This window comes from Saimiri boliviensis, chromosome 1 (genome assembly GCF_048565385.1).
Source record: "Saimiri boliviensis isolate mSaiBol1 chromosome 1, mSaiBol1.pri, whole genome shotgun sequence".
NCBI lineage: Eukaryota > Metazoa > Chordata > Mammalia > Primates > Cebidae > Saimiri > Saimiri boliviensis.
In genome coordinates, this window is record NC_133449.1 from 282,039,504 (window position 1) to 282,055,892 (window position 16,389).

The 16,389-nt window shown below is 31.3% G+C and overlaps 1 protein-coding gene across 11 annotated transcripts in view; it reads left to right on the forward strand.

Annotated features, from left to right (window-relative positions):
* Positions 1–16,389, forward strand: part of CDH18 (cadherin 18) — a 1,096,529-nt gene that overhangs the window by 965,139 nt on the left and 115,001 nt on the right. For all 11 annotated transcript variants that reach the window (XM_074386991.1, XM_074386980.1, XM_074386983.1 and 8 more), the window contains one exon: positions 14,668–14,855. In XM_074386991.1, the coding sequence (XP_074243092.1) occupies positions 14,668–14,855 (188 nt within the window). The remainder of the gene's footprint in view (positions 1–14,667; positions 14,856–16,389) is intronic.

The following is a 16,389-nucleotide window of genomic DNA, read 5'->3' on the forward strand; positions in this document are numbered from 1 at the left end:
CAACATTTTGTTTAAACTTCTAAGTTGATGTGATGTGGTACTGATAAGAGTGTATATTTTGTGTTTTTAAAGTGGAGAGTTCTATAAATGTTAATTACATTTACTTGTTCCAGATCTGAGTTCAAGTCCTGGATATCGTTGTTAATTTTCTGTCTCATTGATCTGTCCTATATTAATGTTGAAGTCTCCCACTATTATTGTGTGGGAGTCTATGTCTCTTTATTAGTCTTGTATGTCTGGGTGTTCCTGTATTGGGTGCGTATATATTTAGGATCTTTAGCTCTTCTTGTTGTTGCATTGATCCTTTTATCATTATATAATGTCCTTCTTTGCTTCTTTTGATCTTCGTTGCTTTAACGACTATTTTATCAGAGGCAACAATTGTAACTTCTGATTTTTATTTATTTATTTTAGCTCTCTGTTTGGTGGGTAAATCTTTCTCCATCCCTTGTTTTGAGTCTTTGTGTATCCTTAAATGTGAGATGGGTCTGGATGCAGCATACTGATGGGTTTTAGTTTTTTGTTAAAATTGCCTGTCTATCTTTGGATTGGGGGATTTCGTCAATTTAAATTTAGAATTAATAATGACATATGTGAGTTTAATACTGCCATTTAATATTAACTGGCTATTTTCCCCATTAGTTGATGTAAATTCTTCATTATATTGATGCTCTTTTTGGTATATTTTAGAAAGGCTGATACTGTTCGTTCCTTTCTATGTGTAGTGGTTCTTTCAGAAGCTCTTGTAAAGCAGGCCTGGTGGTGATGAAATCTCTGAGTGCTTGCTTATTCACAAAAAAACTTTATTTTTCCTTCACTTATGAAGCTTAGTTTAGCTGGATGTGCAATTCTTGGTTGAAAGTTCTTTTCTTTAAGGATGTTGAATATTGGTCCCCACTCTCTTCTGGCTTGTAGGGTTTCTGCTGAGAGATCTGCTGTAAGTCTGATAGGCTTCCCTTTGTGGGTAACCTGACCTTTCTCTCTGGCTGCCCTTAGTATTTTCTCCTTCATTTCAACCCTGGTGAATCTGACGATTGGAGTTGCTCTTCTTGAGGAATATCTTTGTGGTGTTCTCTGTATTACCTGGAGTTCAATATTATCCTGCCTTACTCGGTTGGGAAAATTTTCCTGAATAATATCCTGAAGCGTATTTTCCAGCTTGGATTCATTCTCTTCGTCACATTCAGGTACACCTATCAAGCGTAGATTAGGTCTTTCCACATAGTACCATATTTCTTGGAGACTTTGCTCGTTCCTTTTTATCCTTTTTTCTCTAATCTTGTCTTCTTGTTTTATTTCATTGAGTTGGTCTTCGACCTCTGATATCCTTTCTTCTGCTTGATCAATTCGGCTGTTAAAACTTTTACATACTTCACATAGTTCTCGTATTGTGTTTTTCAGCTCCATCAATTCACTTATATTCCTCTCTAAATTGTGTATTCTTGTTAACATTTCGTCAAACCTTTTTTTAAAGTTCTTAGTTTCTTTGGATTGAGTTAGAACAAGTTATTTTAATTCACACAAGTTTCTCATTATCCACATTTTGAAGCCTGCTTCTGTAATTGGAACACACTCGTTCTCCATCAAGCCTTGTTTCGTTGCTGATGAGGAACTGGGATCCCCTGCTGAGGGAGAGGCGTTCTGATCTTGGGCATTCTCAGCCTTTTTTTGGCTGTTTTCTTCCCTTCATTGTAGATTTATCCATCTGTGGTCTTCGTATTTACCGTCTTTGTAATTGGGTTTCCGAGTGGACGTCCAACTTATTGATTCTCAGCGCTGAAATCTGAGCAACCCACTGCACCGACTAAATCAGCGGCGTTAAGATTGATGGTGCTTTTCTGACTCTGCACCAAGAACCGAGGCTCCGAGGCACCGGCAAAACCGCCTCGCCGGTCACAAGAGTCGCGCTGGCGACCCGTGGGGCTCCTCCGCTGGGAATCTCCTGGTGCGTGAGCAACAAGAATTCATGTGAAGCTGTGGCGTCCTCTCGTTCTTTGTGCTTTCACTGGGAGGTACAATCCCGAGCTGCTAGTGATCAGCCATCTTGGATCTCTCTCCTCTCCATTCACTTTTTAAAAATTTTACTTTTTTATACTTTTTTCTATTTAAAAAATTAGTGTAGATATTATGATTATTTCATTCTACCTTAAATTATAATTTCATTGCTTGGAAATAGAACAACTTTAAAATTGTTTTGTCATTCACACTTTGTTGTTGTTGTTTGTTTTTTTCCTATTTTTGTCATCCTATGTATTCAGTCCTGTATGAAATTGGCATTATTGCTTTTGTGTTAAATAGCAAATAATCATTTTAAAAGTCAACACTAATTTACCCTTCCTGGTACTATTTATTTTGCCTTGAAATTATGTGTATTCTTCTTGAATTATTGTTTTCTAAAGGAAATTCTAAATTTTCTAAAAATATTTTATTTCCCCATTTTTATGTCCTAGACAACTGGCAATGAATTTTCTCACCTTTTCTATAATTTTTTCAAGCATTTCTTCAACCTCATTTTCTCACTTCTCTTCCACTAGTTTTCCAAAGTATATCAGCTAGGTCTTTCAACTATATAACATTAGTCCATCATTGTCTCTACTGTATAATAATTCTTCTATGGTCCTCTTTAACCTGGATATTTTATATTAACTTTTGTTCTAATACACCAATCATTTTCTCTGCTGTTTGTTCAGCAATTATATCTATCTATTCAATCTATTAAGTACACACTTCAACATTGACATTTTTGTTCTCTAATTTGTATTTGGTTTAGTAGACACAGATTATTGGTATCTGTTGAAACTCTTCACCCTTTTCTTTCTTTAAACATATTAACCATAGTTATTTCAAAAATTTTAATAGCATTCTAATAGCAAAATCATACCTGGATCATTTTTTTTAAATTGTTTCCTTCTTAGTTTTAGCCAATACTCATTTTTAATCATGCCTTTTAATTACTGATTGAACGCTGCATAGAGCTGCAGAGGTTCATGATTATGCAGTCTTTCAAAGAGGATTGAGTTATTTCTTGCAGACATACAGACTATGGATTACTTAAATCAGTTGGATTCTGTTAGCACTAGCTTATTTCATTTCCCTCCTTGCTTCCAGGAAGTAGCTCTTACTCCTGAAAGCTGGATCCTTCTTCACTCTCCACTGGTCTCAATTTCTGACACCTCAGTACCTCATGGCTGATGAAATCTCTGCCAAGCTCCTTTGCCTTCCGGATACACTTTCTCATGGTTTCTCAGAGTCTCTACACATGTCAAATTAATGGATGTGTCCACAATTACCACAAGAAAAATTGCATTTGTTTTTTTTTTTTTTTTTTTTTTTTTTTTTTTTTTTTTTTTTTTCCTCATTTATCTGAGGTTTCTTCTTAGGGCTTTTGTCCTCAATTTCTCAGCCTTTGTGCCAGCTCTGAACTTCAACCTGTCTTCACAAGCTGTACAATTTCTGCTTGGACTCTTTCCCCCAGAAATATATATTTTAAAATGCCCTCAGTATTTTAACATATAAACTTTGTTTTGTTATGGTTTCTTTGTCTCAAGGATCATACTTCATCCAGGCTTCCCGACACTGATTACTCTTGAATGCTTTGAAACAATCATGTTCTGTATACCGTGCAGCTGATTTTTATTTTATTTTATTTTATTTTATTTTTTGAGGTGAAGTTTTGCTCTTGTTACCCAGGCTGGAGTGCAATGGCGCAATCTCAGCTTACCACAACCTCTGCTTCCTGGGTTCAAGCAATTATCCTGCCTCAGTCTCCGGAGTAGCTGGGACTACAGGCATGTGCCACCATGCCTAGCTGATTTTTGTATCTTTTAGTAGAGATGGGGTTTCACCATGTTGACCAGGATGGTCTCAATTTCTTCACCTCGTGATACACCTGCCTGGGCCTCCCAAAGTGCTGGGATTATAGGTGTGAGCCACTGCGCCCGGCCTACTGTGCAGTTTTTATAGCTGTTTCATATGGCAGAGTTAGATATACTGCTCTATCATATTCAGATTTGAAAGATAATTCCACTTAAATTTAAATAGAAACATTATGGAAGATAATTAGATATATTTTATGTCAATTTGATATTTTATGTGGCTAAATGGAAAGGATGAACTCTAAAATAAAGCTAAACTTACTAAATTAACCATAAAAAGAGCAATATTATTATTTTATTTTCATTTAGCCTTCATAAAGACACAATTATTTTTTACATCATGATATTTAGTATATAAAGACAATTGATAATTAATTATGTTTATTATATTAAATAAGGTATATACATCTGTAGATCTCTTTCTGACAAAATAACAAGTATAAATAAACAATAGTATTGCATTCTTCTGATTTTAGATTTAAATATTTTGAAATTATATGGCATCATCTGTTTAGAAACCTACTAGATATGACATTTCCATATTATAGTTTGTTTTTAATCTATGTGGTTGTGTACTACAACAAAGTTATACATTAATTCCTTTTTCTTTACATAATACGTTGTTTAGGTAGGTATGTTTATGGTAATAAGCATATATTTCTTGGAAATGATTTGATTATTATAGTTAGGCATTACAAATCAATTTCTACATCTTCAAAGAATATTTAAAAAGGGGACTGATTTTCAATTAAAGTTTCAAATAGTCTTTCTTCAAGCCTTTTTATGTTATCTATGATTAAGAGTGACAGGATAAAAAAAAGTGTTCCACTATAGTAATACTTGGAAAAAAAATTCTATAGAAGAATCAGCTTTCCTGTAGTGCATGTTGACACATAGTAACAGAATGTATTTGGGGAAGCAATTTTAAAGATATTTCAGAGAAAAGTAAACATTCTGATAGAGGAAAATTGCCCTTTTAATGTGTGACATTCAAATGGCAGTAGAATTTACATTTACATTTACTTTATATTTTAAAAAACATTACACATAGAGCCAATCACCATGCTTAATAATCAGTATTCAATATAAGTCTCTTAAATGCAGGAAGATCCCAGAATACTTGTGTGAGTGTGTGTGTATGTGTGTTTTAATTTAAAATTAGCGTTTTCAGCACAAACTATATTTGCATAAACATTAAACGTGGAGATTATAAAAAACTCTCTGATTAATTTTATCAAGAAAAACTCTGTAAGTCAGACATCATAGTTTATGACCACTCACATGGCAATCAGTTTTACCTAAGAAGCATCTCACTTTCTCATTTAAATAAAATAAAATAGTAAATATTTCTAACAAATATAATGATAAAATTTATTACAGTTTTTGTAGGATAGGGCCTTGGGGTAATCATAGGGAATGACTTATTCAAGTGACTGACAAAATTACTGAAGTAAAGACACAAGATCTTTTAAAAAGCAACTATAATCAATGCTGTCCTGGAGAAAAAAAAAATGTATATTAAAAGGGACAAGCTTCAATGAGACAAATGCCCTTTTATTATCTTCATCATGTCTTCCTTCCCTAAATCTACTTTACGTAATCATTAGTATTTTATGATGCAGTCTAAGAAATTATGTGAAAGGATCACCTATGGCATATGAACTTACGGTACATCCACATGCAAGTCTATTACACAGTGAGATCTCTATTCCTAAGCTGTGTACAATTGTGTAATCTTAAAACAAGGATAAATCATTCTAGTACTACTTGAAGAATTTAAAAGGGAAAAGAAACTTCTAGAGTGAGCTAGAATATAACTTAGAAATTATTCACATATTTGAAATACAAAAAAAGATTTTATTAATACATCGTAAACAATGTGGTACCTAAAGTTGAAAAATGCACATTGCCCTATCTCATATCTCAGAAAGACTGTCTCACACACTGAAAAGCTGAGTAAAAGTGGTATTTTGAAGACAATTATATATTTTTGTATTAATATTATATTCCACTGTTTTATACTTTTGATCAGATTCTCATCATCATAAATTCCTGGCATTTGTTGTATTGTTATTAATTTTTCTCATTCTGAAGAACAGCTCAAGTACTAGTTGTTATCATTTTGATTTTATTTATCTATTTATTTATTTATTTATTTATTTTGGGGATGGAGTCTCCAATATAAATAAGTAAGTCTCCACTGCACTCCTAAAGTGCAGTGGCAGAATCTCAGCTCACTGCAACCTCTGCCTTCCAGGTTCAAGTGATTCTCCTGCTTTAAACTCCTGAGTAGCTTGGACTACAGGCCCACGCTGCCATGCCTGGCTAATTTTTTGTAGACATGGAGTTTCACCATGTTGTCCAGATTGGTCTAGAAAGTCAATGCTCAGGCAATACTCCTGCCTTAGCCTCCCAAACTTCTAGGATCACAGGCGTCAGTCACTGCGCCCGACTTGATATTAATTTTTGTAGTTAAAAAATAATATACAATAAAATTTAGCCTTTAAACAATTCTACTGTGTACATTTAAGTAACACTACATACATTCATATTGTTGTACAACCAGCAATACCATTCATCTACAGAACTTTTTCATCTTGAAAAAGTAAAACTTTGGACCCATTAAAAACTATTTTTCCATTTTTCCTCTCTTAAATCAACTTTCTGTCTCTACGAATTTTACTCTTTTAGGTACTTTATATAAGTAGAATCATGCAATATTTGTCTTTCTGTGCTTAGCTTACTTCAGTAAACTAATGTTTCAAGATTCAGCAAGGCTATATCATGTATCAAATTTTAACTTGTTTCATAATGATAATTAATATTTTATTTTATGTGTATACTGTATTTTATCAATTCCTCTGTTGCTGGATGTTGCTGTATTCTACATTTTGGCTATCACAAGTAATGTGGCTGTGAATATGGGTGTACAAATATCTCTAAGACATCACTTTCAATGCTTTTGAGCAGGCGGCCCCAAACTTTTTACATAGGGGGCCAGTTCACTGTCCCTCAGACCGTTGGAGGGCCACCACATACTGTGCTCCTCTCACTGACCACCAGTGAAAGAGGTGCCCCTTCCTGAAGTGCGGCGTGGGGCCGGATAAATGGTCTCAGGGGGCCGCATGCGGCCCACGGGTCGTAGTTTAGGGATGCCTGCTTTTGAGTGTGTAATTGCTGGATCATATGACAATTTTAGGTTTGATTTTTTTTAGAAGCCTCCATGCTATTTTCCATAATGACTGTACCATTTGACTGCTCCACCAACAGGGAAAAAGGGTTCCAATTTCACCACATCGTCTCCAACCTAGTCATTGTCTTCTTTCTTTATGTATTTTTATTTTATTTGGAGAGATGTCTTTCCAGTTCTTGGCTCATTTAAAAGATTGGATTGTGTGTGTGTGTTTTGTGGTGTTGACATGTAGTAGTCTGCATTTATTTATGTCTTTAATATCTTGTGGAAAGATATTAAAGACGAAACAATGTGTCAGGGCACACATTGTTTTATTCCTAAATATTTTATCATTTTTATGCTATTATAAGTGGAATTGCTTTATTTTCTTTTGAAATTATTCACTCTCTTGTAACTTTGCTGAATTACTTTATTAGTTCTAAAAGTTTGTATGTGTTTGTATGTGGAGGTGAGTGGGTATTTGTGTAATCCCTAAGGCTTTCTGAGTATAAGATCATGTCATCTGTGAACAGAAATAATTGTATTACTTCCTTCTCAATTTGGATGCTTTTAAATTCTTTTTCTTGCCTTCTGACTCTGGCTAGGATTTCCGGTATTATATTAAATAAAAGTTCAAAAGTTGACATCCTGTTTGGTTCCTGATCTTATAGTAAATGCCTTTAGTCTTTTATTATTTTAATGATATTTGTCATGGGATTTTAACATACAGCTTTTATTATGTTGAAGAAGTTTTCTTTGTTTATAGTTCTATTTTATGGTTTTTTTTTTTAAATCATAATATGTTATTGAATTTTGTCAATTGCTTTTTCTGTAGAATTGATATGACCTTGTGACTTTTTTTTTTGTTTATTCTGTTAATGGAAATGAAAATTAATTGGTTTTCATATGTTGAACTCAACTTGCATTCCAGGGGAAAAAAAAAAAAATCTCAATTGTTCATGGTATACATTCCTTTGATATTATGCCCAATTCGGTTTACTGGTATTTTGTTAATATTTTTGCATTCATATTCATAAGGAATATTGGTTTTCAATTCAATTAAAATTCAATTTCAATTTGTTCAATTTTAATTGAACTTCAATTTTAATTTAATTTCAATTGGTTTTCTATTCTTTTAATGTCTTTGTCTACGTTTGGCTTCAGGAGAATGCTGGCCTTATCGAATAAATTAGGTAATTTTCCTCCTTTTTTATTTTTTGGAGGATTTTGAGAATTGGCCTTAATTCTTCTTTAAATGGTTAGTAGAATTAAACCAGTAAAGCCATCTATTGCAGGGCTTTATTTTTCTTGGGAAGTTTTTGATTGCTTATTGACTCTCTTTACTAGTAGTATATCTATTCAGAATTTCCATTTCTTCCTAATTTTGTCATGGTAAGTCATATTTATAAGAATATATTCATTATCTATAGATTATCTAATTGGTTGGTATTTAATTGGTTGCAGGACTTCCTTATAAAATCCTTTTATTTCTGTAAAATCAGGGTAGTGTTTCTACTTTTTTCTCTATTGTAATTAATTGAGACTACTCTTTGTCTTTCTTAGTCAATCAACTTTGTTGATCTTTTCCTAGAGAGAACGGATCTTGGAACTGGCTTGTTGCCTCCTGCTGACCAAAATCTCCTTGCCCTGGGAAGGGAGCGGAGCAAGAGCAAATCTAAACACCACAGATGCTTAATGTTGGAATTCACATTTTTCTTAGTTGGGGATTTTCTTGGTTTCTGTACACATTTGAAAGTTTCCAAGAGCTTTTATAAGTAGTTTATTTCACCTAGTTTTAAGTAACTTTCGATATTTCCATGAAGCCCTTGTTTCCTCATGGAAACATCAAAAAGTGACTTAAAACTAGCTGACCTAAACTTATAGAAAGCTCTGGGAAATATTCAAATGTTTACAGGCTTGGAACTTTGTAGTCTGCCATTTTCCTAATGTAAGTCACATCTTTATGTTTTAGGAATTTAAATCATAAATGGTAACAATACATTTAATGTTTTTCCAGATAAAAAAGGCTTCTACCATAAAAATAATAATATAAGACATTAAAAATACTACATATCCTATGGTACATATTAGTGTAATATTTCATTCAAATAAAAATTTTCTCCCCATGCACTTTCTATTTTTTCCATGAAAGTATCTACTAATTGCCAAGAATGAACAGGCCTTCATGAAAATCACTTTTTGTATTTTCAAGAAAAAGGACAGGGAAATACATTCAATTGTATAAATTACTGATATTTGATTGTTAAAATAATTAGATATTTAGTTTGAAAAAATAATTTAATTTAGAGGAGTGAGGAGAGGCAACCCTTAGCAACCTGAAACATTGACTTTAGTGTTTTAGAGAACAGCTGTCTCAGTAGATTTAAGTTAGCTCAAGAGATTCACTGGTACCAGCTGAAAAACTCTAGAGGCTTGCTTTTTCTAACAAAATAACCTCTACACTTAAAGAGCTCCCCTGTTGCATGGCTGAAATAGATGTTCCAGTGCTCACTGTCTCTCTGACCCTGAAAACATGGAGAACATTATGGGAATTGGATTCCTTTCTATTAAGGCTCTGTATATTTTTAGTTACCCTTTACTGCTATGTAAACCAAATTAAATATCCTTACATACCTGATGACTATTAAAATAATAACTGGGGATGTTCTTTTCTCACTTGTGTACATGATGACCAAAATATATACTGTGAGTGTACCAGATCAGCATAATAAAGAAATATGAATATCTTTATATTCATAAAAGCAGAACATCATGTAAAGCAGCAAAATATGTTTTACTTAGTAAATACTTAAAAAATAATTCTTGCATTTTGAAAATATATGTTAAATGGCTTAAATTTTTAGAAAAAAGACATATAATTCATATTCACAATTCAATTACTTCATGATGTCAACTAGGTTAATGATCCGTATCTTTATATAATTTTAAGACAAGTATGAATATGTTGTATCTATTATATATCTTTGTATGTGTATATATATTTATGTAAATGTATTAATATACATAAATTTATATTATATACATATATTTATATATAATTATATACATATGTAATTTTATATTACATACATATATTTATATACATAAATGTATATACACAGATATGTAATTGATACATAAATATATATATTTATGTATATAAATATATATTTTTATGTATTTAGGTATAAATATATATAAATATTTACTTATATACATACATATAAATACATACATATATACATAAATATATATGCATTACATACACAATATATACAATGTATGCATATATTAATATATGTATGCATTAATATATGTATGCTTTTATATGTATATACATACATATATCTATTATATGCCTATTATATATCTTTGTGTGTATTATATATACATAATCTAATATATCTATTATATATTTATGTATATTATATGTATTTATATATGCACATATAAATACATATGTATATATTATTTATATACTATATATAATATATATTAGTATATATTAATATATAATATATAATAATTATATATAGTATATATTATAGTATATATCATATATTCTAAATATAATATATATCATATATATAATATATATATAAATATATGATATATACTATAGAATATATAAGTTATTATATATTATATGTTATATATACTATATATTATATACTATATATTATATACAAATATGTATTATATAAATATATATTATTTCATGTACATGTATGTATATGTATATACATACATATATTTATATACATCCACGCATATATGGAAATTATATCTGAAAGTTTAAAGTCATTATCTTTTATTGCAGAATACTAACTATGCTATTACTACAATCACAGAGCAATAAGCATTATCAGTTTAGTCATATAATTTTTAAATAAAATCCTTTTGGTGATAAAACAACAAATTGCCTTTTTTCTGTTTTGTTTTTTTCCAAGTTTTCATTAATAGTCATATATTAGTGTATAGTTATAAATAACCCTTTGTTTTAAATACAAATTTGGTATTTTATTTGCAAAGTTCAGTAACTCTGTGATGTTGGATAACCAAATTCTAAAGGTTATATTACCATTACTATTTCTATTTTCTTATATAGCTGGAGTTTACTAGAAATAACACCTCTTCATTATGAGATGTTATTTACTACAGTCAACTTGAGTAATTTTTACTAAACATAATTATTTATCAGTTGTAAGTTTCATAGACATAAACGGTTTTAGAGAATTGAGGAGAGAATTTAATATTGATGTCAAATTGATATTTGAAAAATATAATTATCAATTTTTTTCTTCTTTTTATTTGTTTTCAATAGAGTTTATATCAACAAATGGGGTGTTATCAGAATTTTAATCTTCATATTTGATTCATTCAAGTTTCCTATGCCCTTATTTTATTGTAAACTTTAAACAATTGATTCTTCTTTTATTGGCCTACATTTTAAATTTTCCAAATCGTTTCAAATTTCAAATTACTTTTCTTAAGAAAAGACATAAGATAGTAGATGCCCAGCATAAAGTTGAAGATGACCATAATTGAACATTTTAGCAGAAACTCAGGATATGGCAGATGTGAATATTCATTTGAGAGCCATAGATTTATATGTTGACAGTGAAACAGCAGGGACAAATATTCCTTTCCAGAGTGTGTATATAAGAAACAGAAATGAGGTACTAAGTTATGGACAATACTATCTTTTAAGAAAAAAGTGAAAAATAAATCTGTAGTGGAACTGAGATGTTAAAAAAGTGGTGATACGACCAGGGAAGGGCTGTGTTCTAAAGCTCCAGGAAGAGCCTTTTTATAACTGTAGCTTACGTAAATTCTGCATGTGCATAAGGAGATATGTAAACTAAAATTCATTTGAATGTTTCTAAATTAGAAAAACATACAGTTGGATAACTTGTAGCATATTATTAAATACTACATTGTAGTTAATGAACTAGAACTATATGCAGCATCTTAGATATATCTCAAAATTATGATTTTGAGTAAAAAATACAAGAGAATGAGAAATATAAACTTAAATCTAAATAACTATACTATCTAAATATATATTTCTGAAAATATGTTACATTAATATTTTTAAGATATGTAGGGGAATGATAATGGTTCTGGGAGGATGAGCAGAGAATTTGATTATAGCAAACAGCCCACTTAGAAGTATCAACTGTGCCTTCAATAATATATTACATTATAAAATGAGACCTGAATCAAATACAAAAATAATTAAGATTTGATGGCATACATGTGTGTTTCATTATTTTTTTTATTTTTTTTATTTTTTATTCTGTTAGAAATATATCAAAGTATAAAGTCATAGGGAGAGAAATAATCAGCAATAACGGTATAATGAATCAGATTTTGTTCAATTATTTTGGTTTTTAATTTCTCTCAACATAAATCATAGTACCCCAGGATGACAAGAACAAAAAAGAATCCATTCGAATTAGCAAATCACTGGCAACTACTGAAGAGGTGTGTATAGTTTATCTATGGCTGTGTTGCAAAATATTCCAATTTGGCAGATTAAAACAGCTGGCATTTATCATTTCACAATTTCTGTAGGTCAGGAGTCTAGCTATGGTTTTTGTGAGTGCCTTTGGTTCATGACGAGATTGCAGTGTAGAAGTCAGCAGGGGCTGAGGCCTTGCCCAGAGGCTTACGTTGTTGGAGGTGGAGCTGGTTTCTGCTTCCAGCTTGCTCACTTGGCTTTTGGCCCGCATCAGTCATTTGCCCGATGGGCTACTTCCCAGGACTGCAACAAAACGTGACAGACAGCCTGACCCTAAGTGAGTAATACAAGAGGCAATGAGAAAGTGTTCCCGTGAAAGAAGTCACAGTCTTTTTGTAACCTAGCCGTGTAAGAGACATCTGATTACTTTTGCTGAACCTACTTTATCATAAGTGAACTGCTGTATCTAGCCAGCATTCAAGAGGAAATAACTCAAGGATATAAACAGCAGAAGGCATGGATAAAATGGGTCGTTTTGCACGCTGTCTACTAAAAGTTGACTCATAATTTACAAATTATAATTCTCAACTCAATGGAGAGTGCATAAAATATTAATCTTAATGTACTCTATTTTGTTTAATGGAACATAGTGAATGGGGAAGTTACTATTCTTCCAGTTGTTAAAATGTGTCAAGAATTACCGTGTTTTTTTTTTTTCTACAAACATCATCTATCTGTATCAGAAATCTGTTTCCTATTTTAAGAATCAGCCGAAAAGTTTTCTGGGCCATGAGTCAAAGATTTGAGTGGTTGTTATCAGGGACTAGGGAAGGAGAATGAGGAGTTGATAATCAACAAATATAAAATTGTTGTTATGCAAAATGAGTAAGTCCTATAGATCTGCTGAAAAACATTGTATCTGTGAGTAGCAATGCTGTGTTGTGTAGACATTTGTTTATAGGAGAGGTATCATGTTAAGTGTTCTTACTGCAATAAGAATAAAAAATGATATTTTCAATGTTCACTACATTAGACTTTTGTTTTCAGTACATACCGCTAATGACAAATGATTGGCTCACTAAAATTATTTTGGTAGAGGTTGTGCATTCATTAGGTGTATAGTCTAACTATATCCTTGTATAGTATTGAGTCACTATTAATTTAATCTTGGTAGAAATTATTTTATCAAATTACATTTTAATTCAGGATTCCTGGGCTTCTGTCATTTATAATGCCTTGAACTTTCTATAATAAATTGCTTTAATAAGATTTTTTAAACTTGTCAATAAAACAGTTATTTAAAACATGTTTTCTTATGCTTCTTAATATTTATTTTGTAAGCACTATAGAGACAGTTTCATTTGACACTTAATATCAGGGAAAACTTTGGAAAAGTGATATTTGTACATATTAGACAATTGAGAATATAATATTAACAATGCTTTAACATTGTTGGTACAGTGTCAAAATTAATGCTAATTCACAAATGCTGTTTTATTTTCTGTAGCCATCTGCCTTCTTATACTTCAACCTGTAATTGAGTTTTAAAAATGTTAGTAACTTTATGTTATTTATAATGTTATTTTGAAGCCACCTCAAATCCTTTTCAGAAGCTGATAGGGAATTTATGGTAAAGAAATATAAACATACATTCACTTTCTCTGACATGACTGTGTATCTCAATATACTGATCGTGATAAAAATAATTGTGTTAACAAATAGGCTACAGCATTTTCTCTTGTTTTTCTGTTGAATTCCACATTTCCACACTTTTCATTTTCACACTTTTATATTTGAACTTCACATGCTACAATGGGGATTACACTGATACTTGACTAATTCAGTTTTGGTTCAATATAAGAATGAAAACTTGACTTCTCTAATTGTCTGTACTTTAAGGGTTTAGAGCTAATATTTCATACTCAAATATATAGTCTTTTCATGAAAAGCATTTTACACACCTTTTGAAGTTTGCGTACGTCTAGTATTTCCTTACTAAATAGTAAACTTCTAAAATCTTACAAAAAAATCCATTCAATGCATTACCTAATATAATGTTCATTTGAATACGAGCTCTAAATATTTATTGTCTTTTTCTTGTAAGATTATTTTATGAACATTGTATTTAAATACTTTTAATATGAAATGTCTTCCAGAACACTATCAGCTCTATGTTCCTGAGTCAGCTCAAGTTGGTTCAGCTGTTGGGAAAATCAAGGCAAACGATGCAGACACTGGCTCCAATGCTGACATGACATACTCCATCATAAACGGTGATGGAATGGGGGTATTCTCCATCTCCACTGACAAAGAGACCAGAGAAGGAATCCTTTCTTTAAAGAAGGTAAAAAGAATGTACATTTTGTGATTCGGGCAATTCATTTACCTTTTCCTAAATGGAAATTTGTCAAAGATATGAATAATCCATGCTGTCAGGCCATGGATTTTGATGAAATATTGTCACTTTGCAATATAATTACATTTTAATTATTGTTTTATCTGACTGCTTAGATCTTTTCTTCAGGAAATATATTTTGCTAAGATGGGAAGGTCTGATGTAACTACACCAACAGTGTGTCCCTCTATCTTTGTTTTGTTTCTGCTCTGTTCTTCCTGAAATGTCCCAATGTAAACAGTCAAGAATTAAGTAAAAGTAATTTCAATGAAGTGCAAAGAATAAAAATATCATCATAATAAATCTATAGTGATTCTGTTAGAGCCACAGTCTGAGATATTTTATTCTAATGTGCTATCGTAGGTCTTGAAGTGAGTGTTTATCTATCTATCCATCTGGCATCTATCCATCCATCCATCTATCTAATCTATCAATCTGTCTATCCATCTGTCTAATTACCTACTTGTATACATGAACTTTTCTATTAGGATTGTATGAAATCTCATTAATTTTTCTTCTAGTAATTACAAGTTTATGTTGACTTAAAATCGAATGTTAACTTGTCTATTGAATAATACCAGAGGGAAGTTCTAAGAATAACTTGGTTTTAAACACTTAAAGAACAATCATCACCACTTACATATTAAAATATCAATGTCTTCACCTAAAATATTTTTTCATTGTAAATTTTTTTCTCAGATTGTCAAACCTAGGTTAAGGTAATAATGAAAATAGACAATTTGTATATCTTTATTTAACAAACATATATATTTTGAATTCCTTCAATGTGTCAATGGCTATATTCCATATGAGCTATGCAAAGAATAAAAGGGATAAGTCTGAAGCAAAGTCAGACTTAGCCCCTACATACACACAGCTTCTAATCTATGGATGTGGACAGACATTAATCAAATATCACATACATTCCTAGATCAATATCTTTCCTATGAAGAATAATTATATAGTGCTACAGGGAAAAAATCCAGAATATTTAATATTTTCCAGTATTCAGCAATAGCTAAATAGAGAATTGAAAGAAGCTTAGGAGTGGTTTGAGTATAGAATGTAAGGATGGCTACCCAGGAAGACAGAAAATGTATCAAGTGCCTGAGATTAGTGAAACATGGCACATTTAAGGGATCAAAATAATATGACTGAATCCAGAGTAGAGAAAATGAGGAATGTAGTCAGTGGGTACAAGAGCACACAAGGCCTTGTTAAATTTTGTCAAATGGAAAGTCATTAATTAAAGAGATGTAAGAAGTGACTACATCTAGTTTGATGTCAAGATTTCTGATTGCTGAATTAAGCAACAGATGCCAAGGCTGTGTGTTAACTCATTACTGTATTCCCAGCATCTAGCATTTTTTCTGACACAGAGTTGGCATTCAATATATATTAGAATAATTAATGGATGAGGAAATGTTTACAAAGGTGAGAAGATTGCCTGCTTTTCATTTTACAGGTGACTTCTTTACTTAAA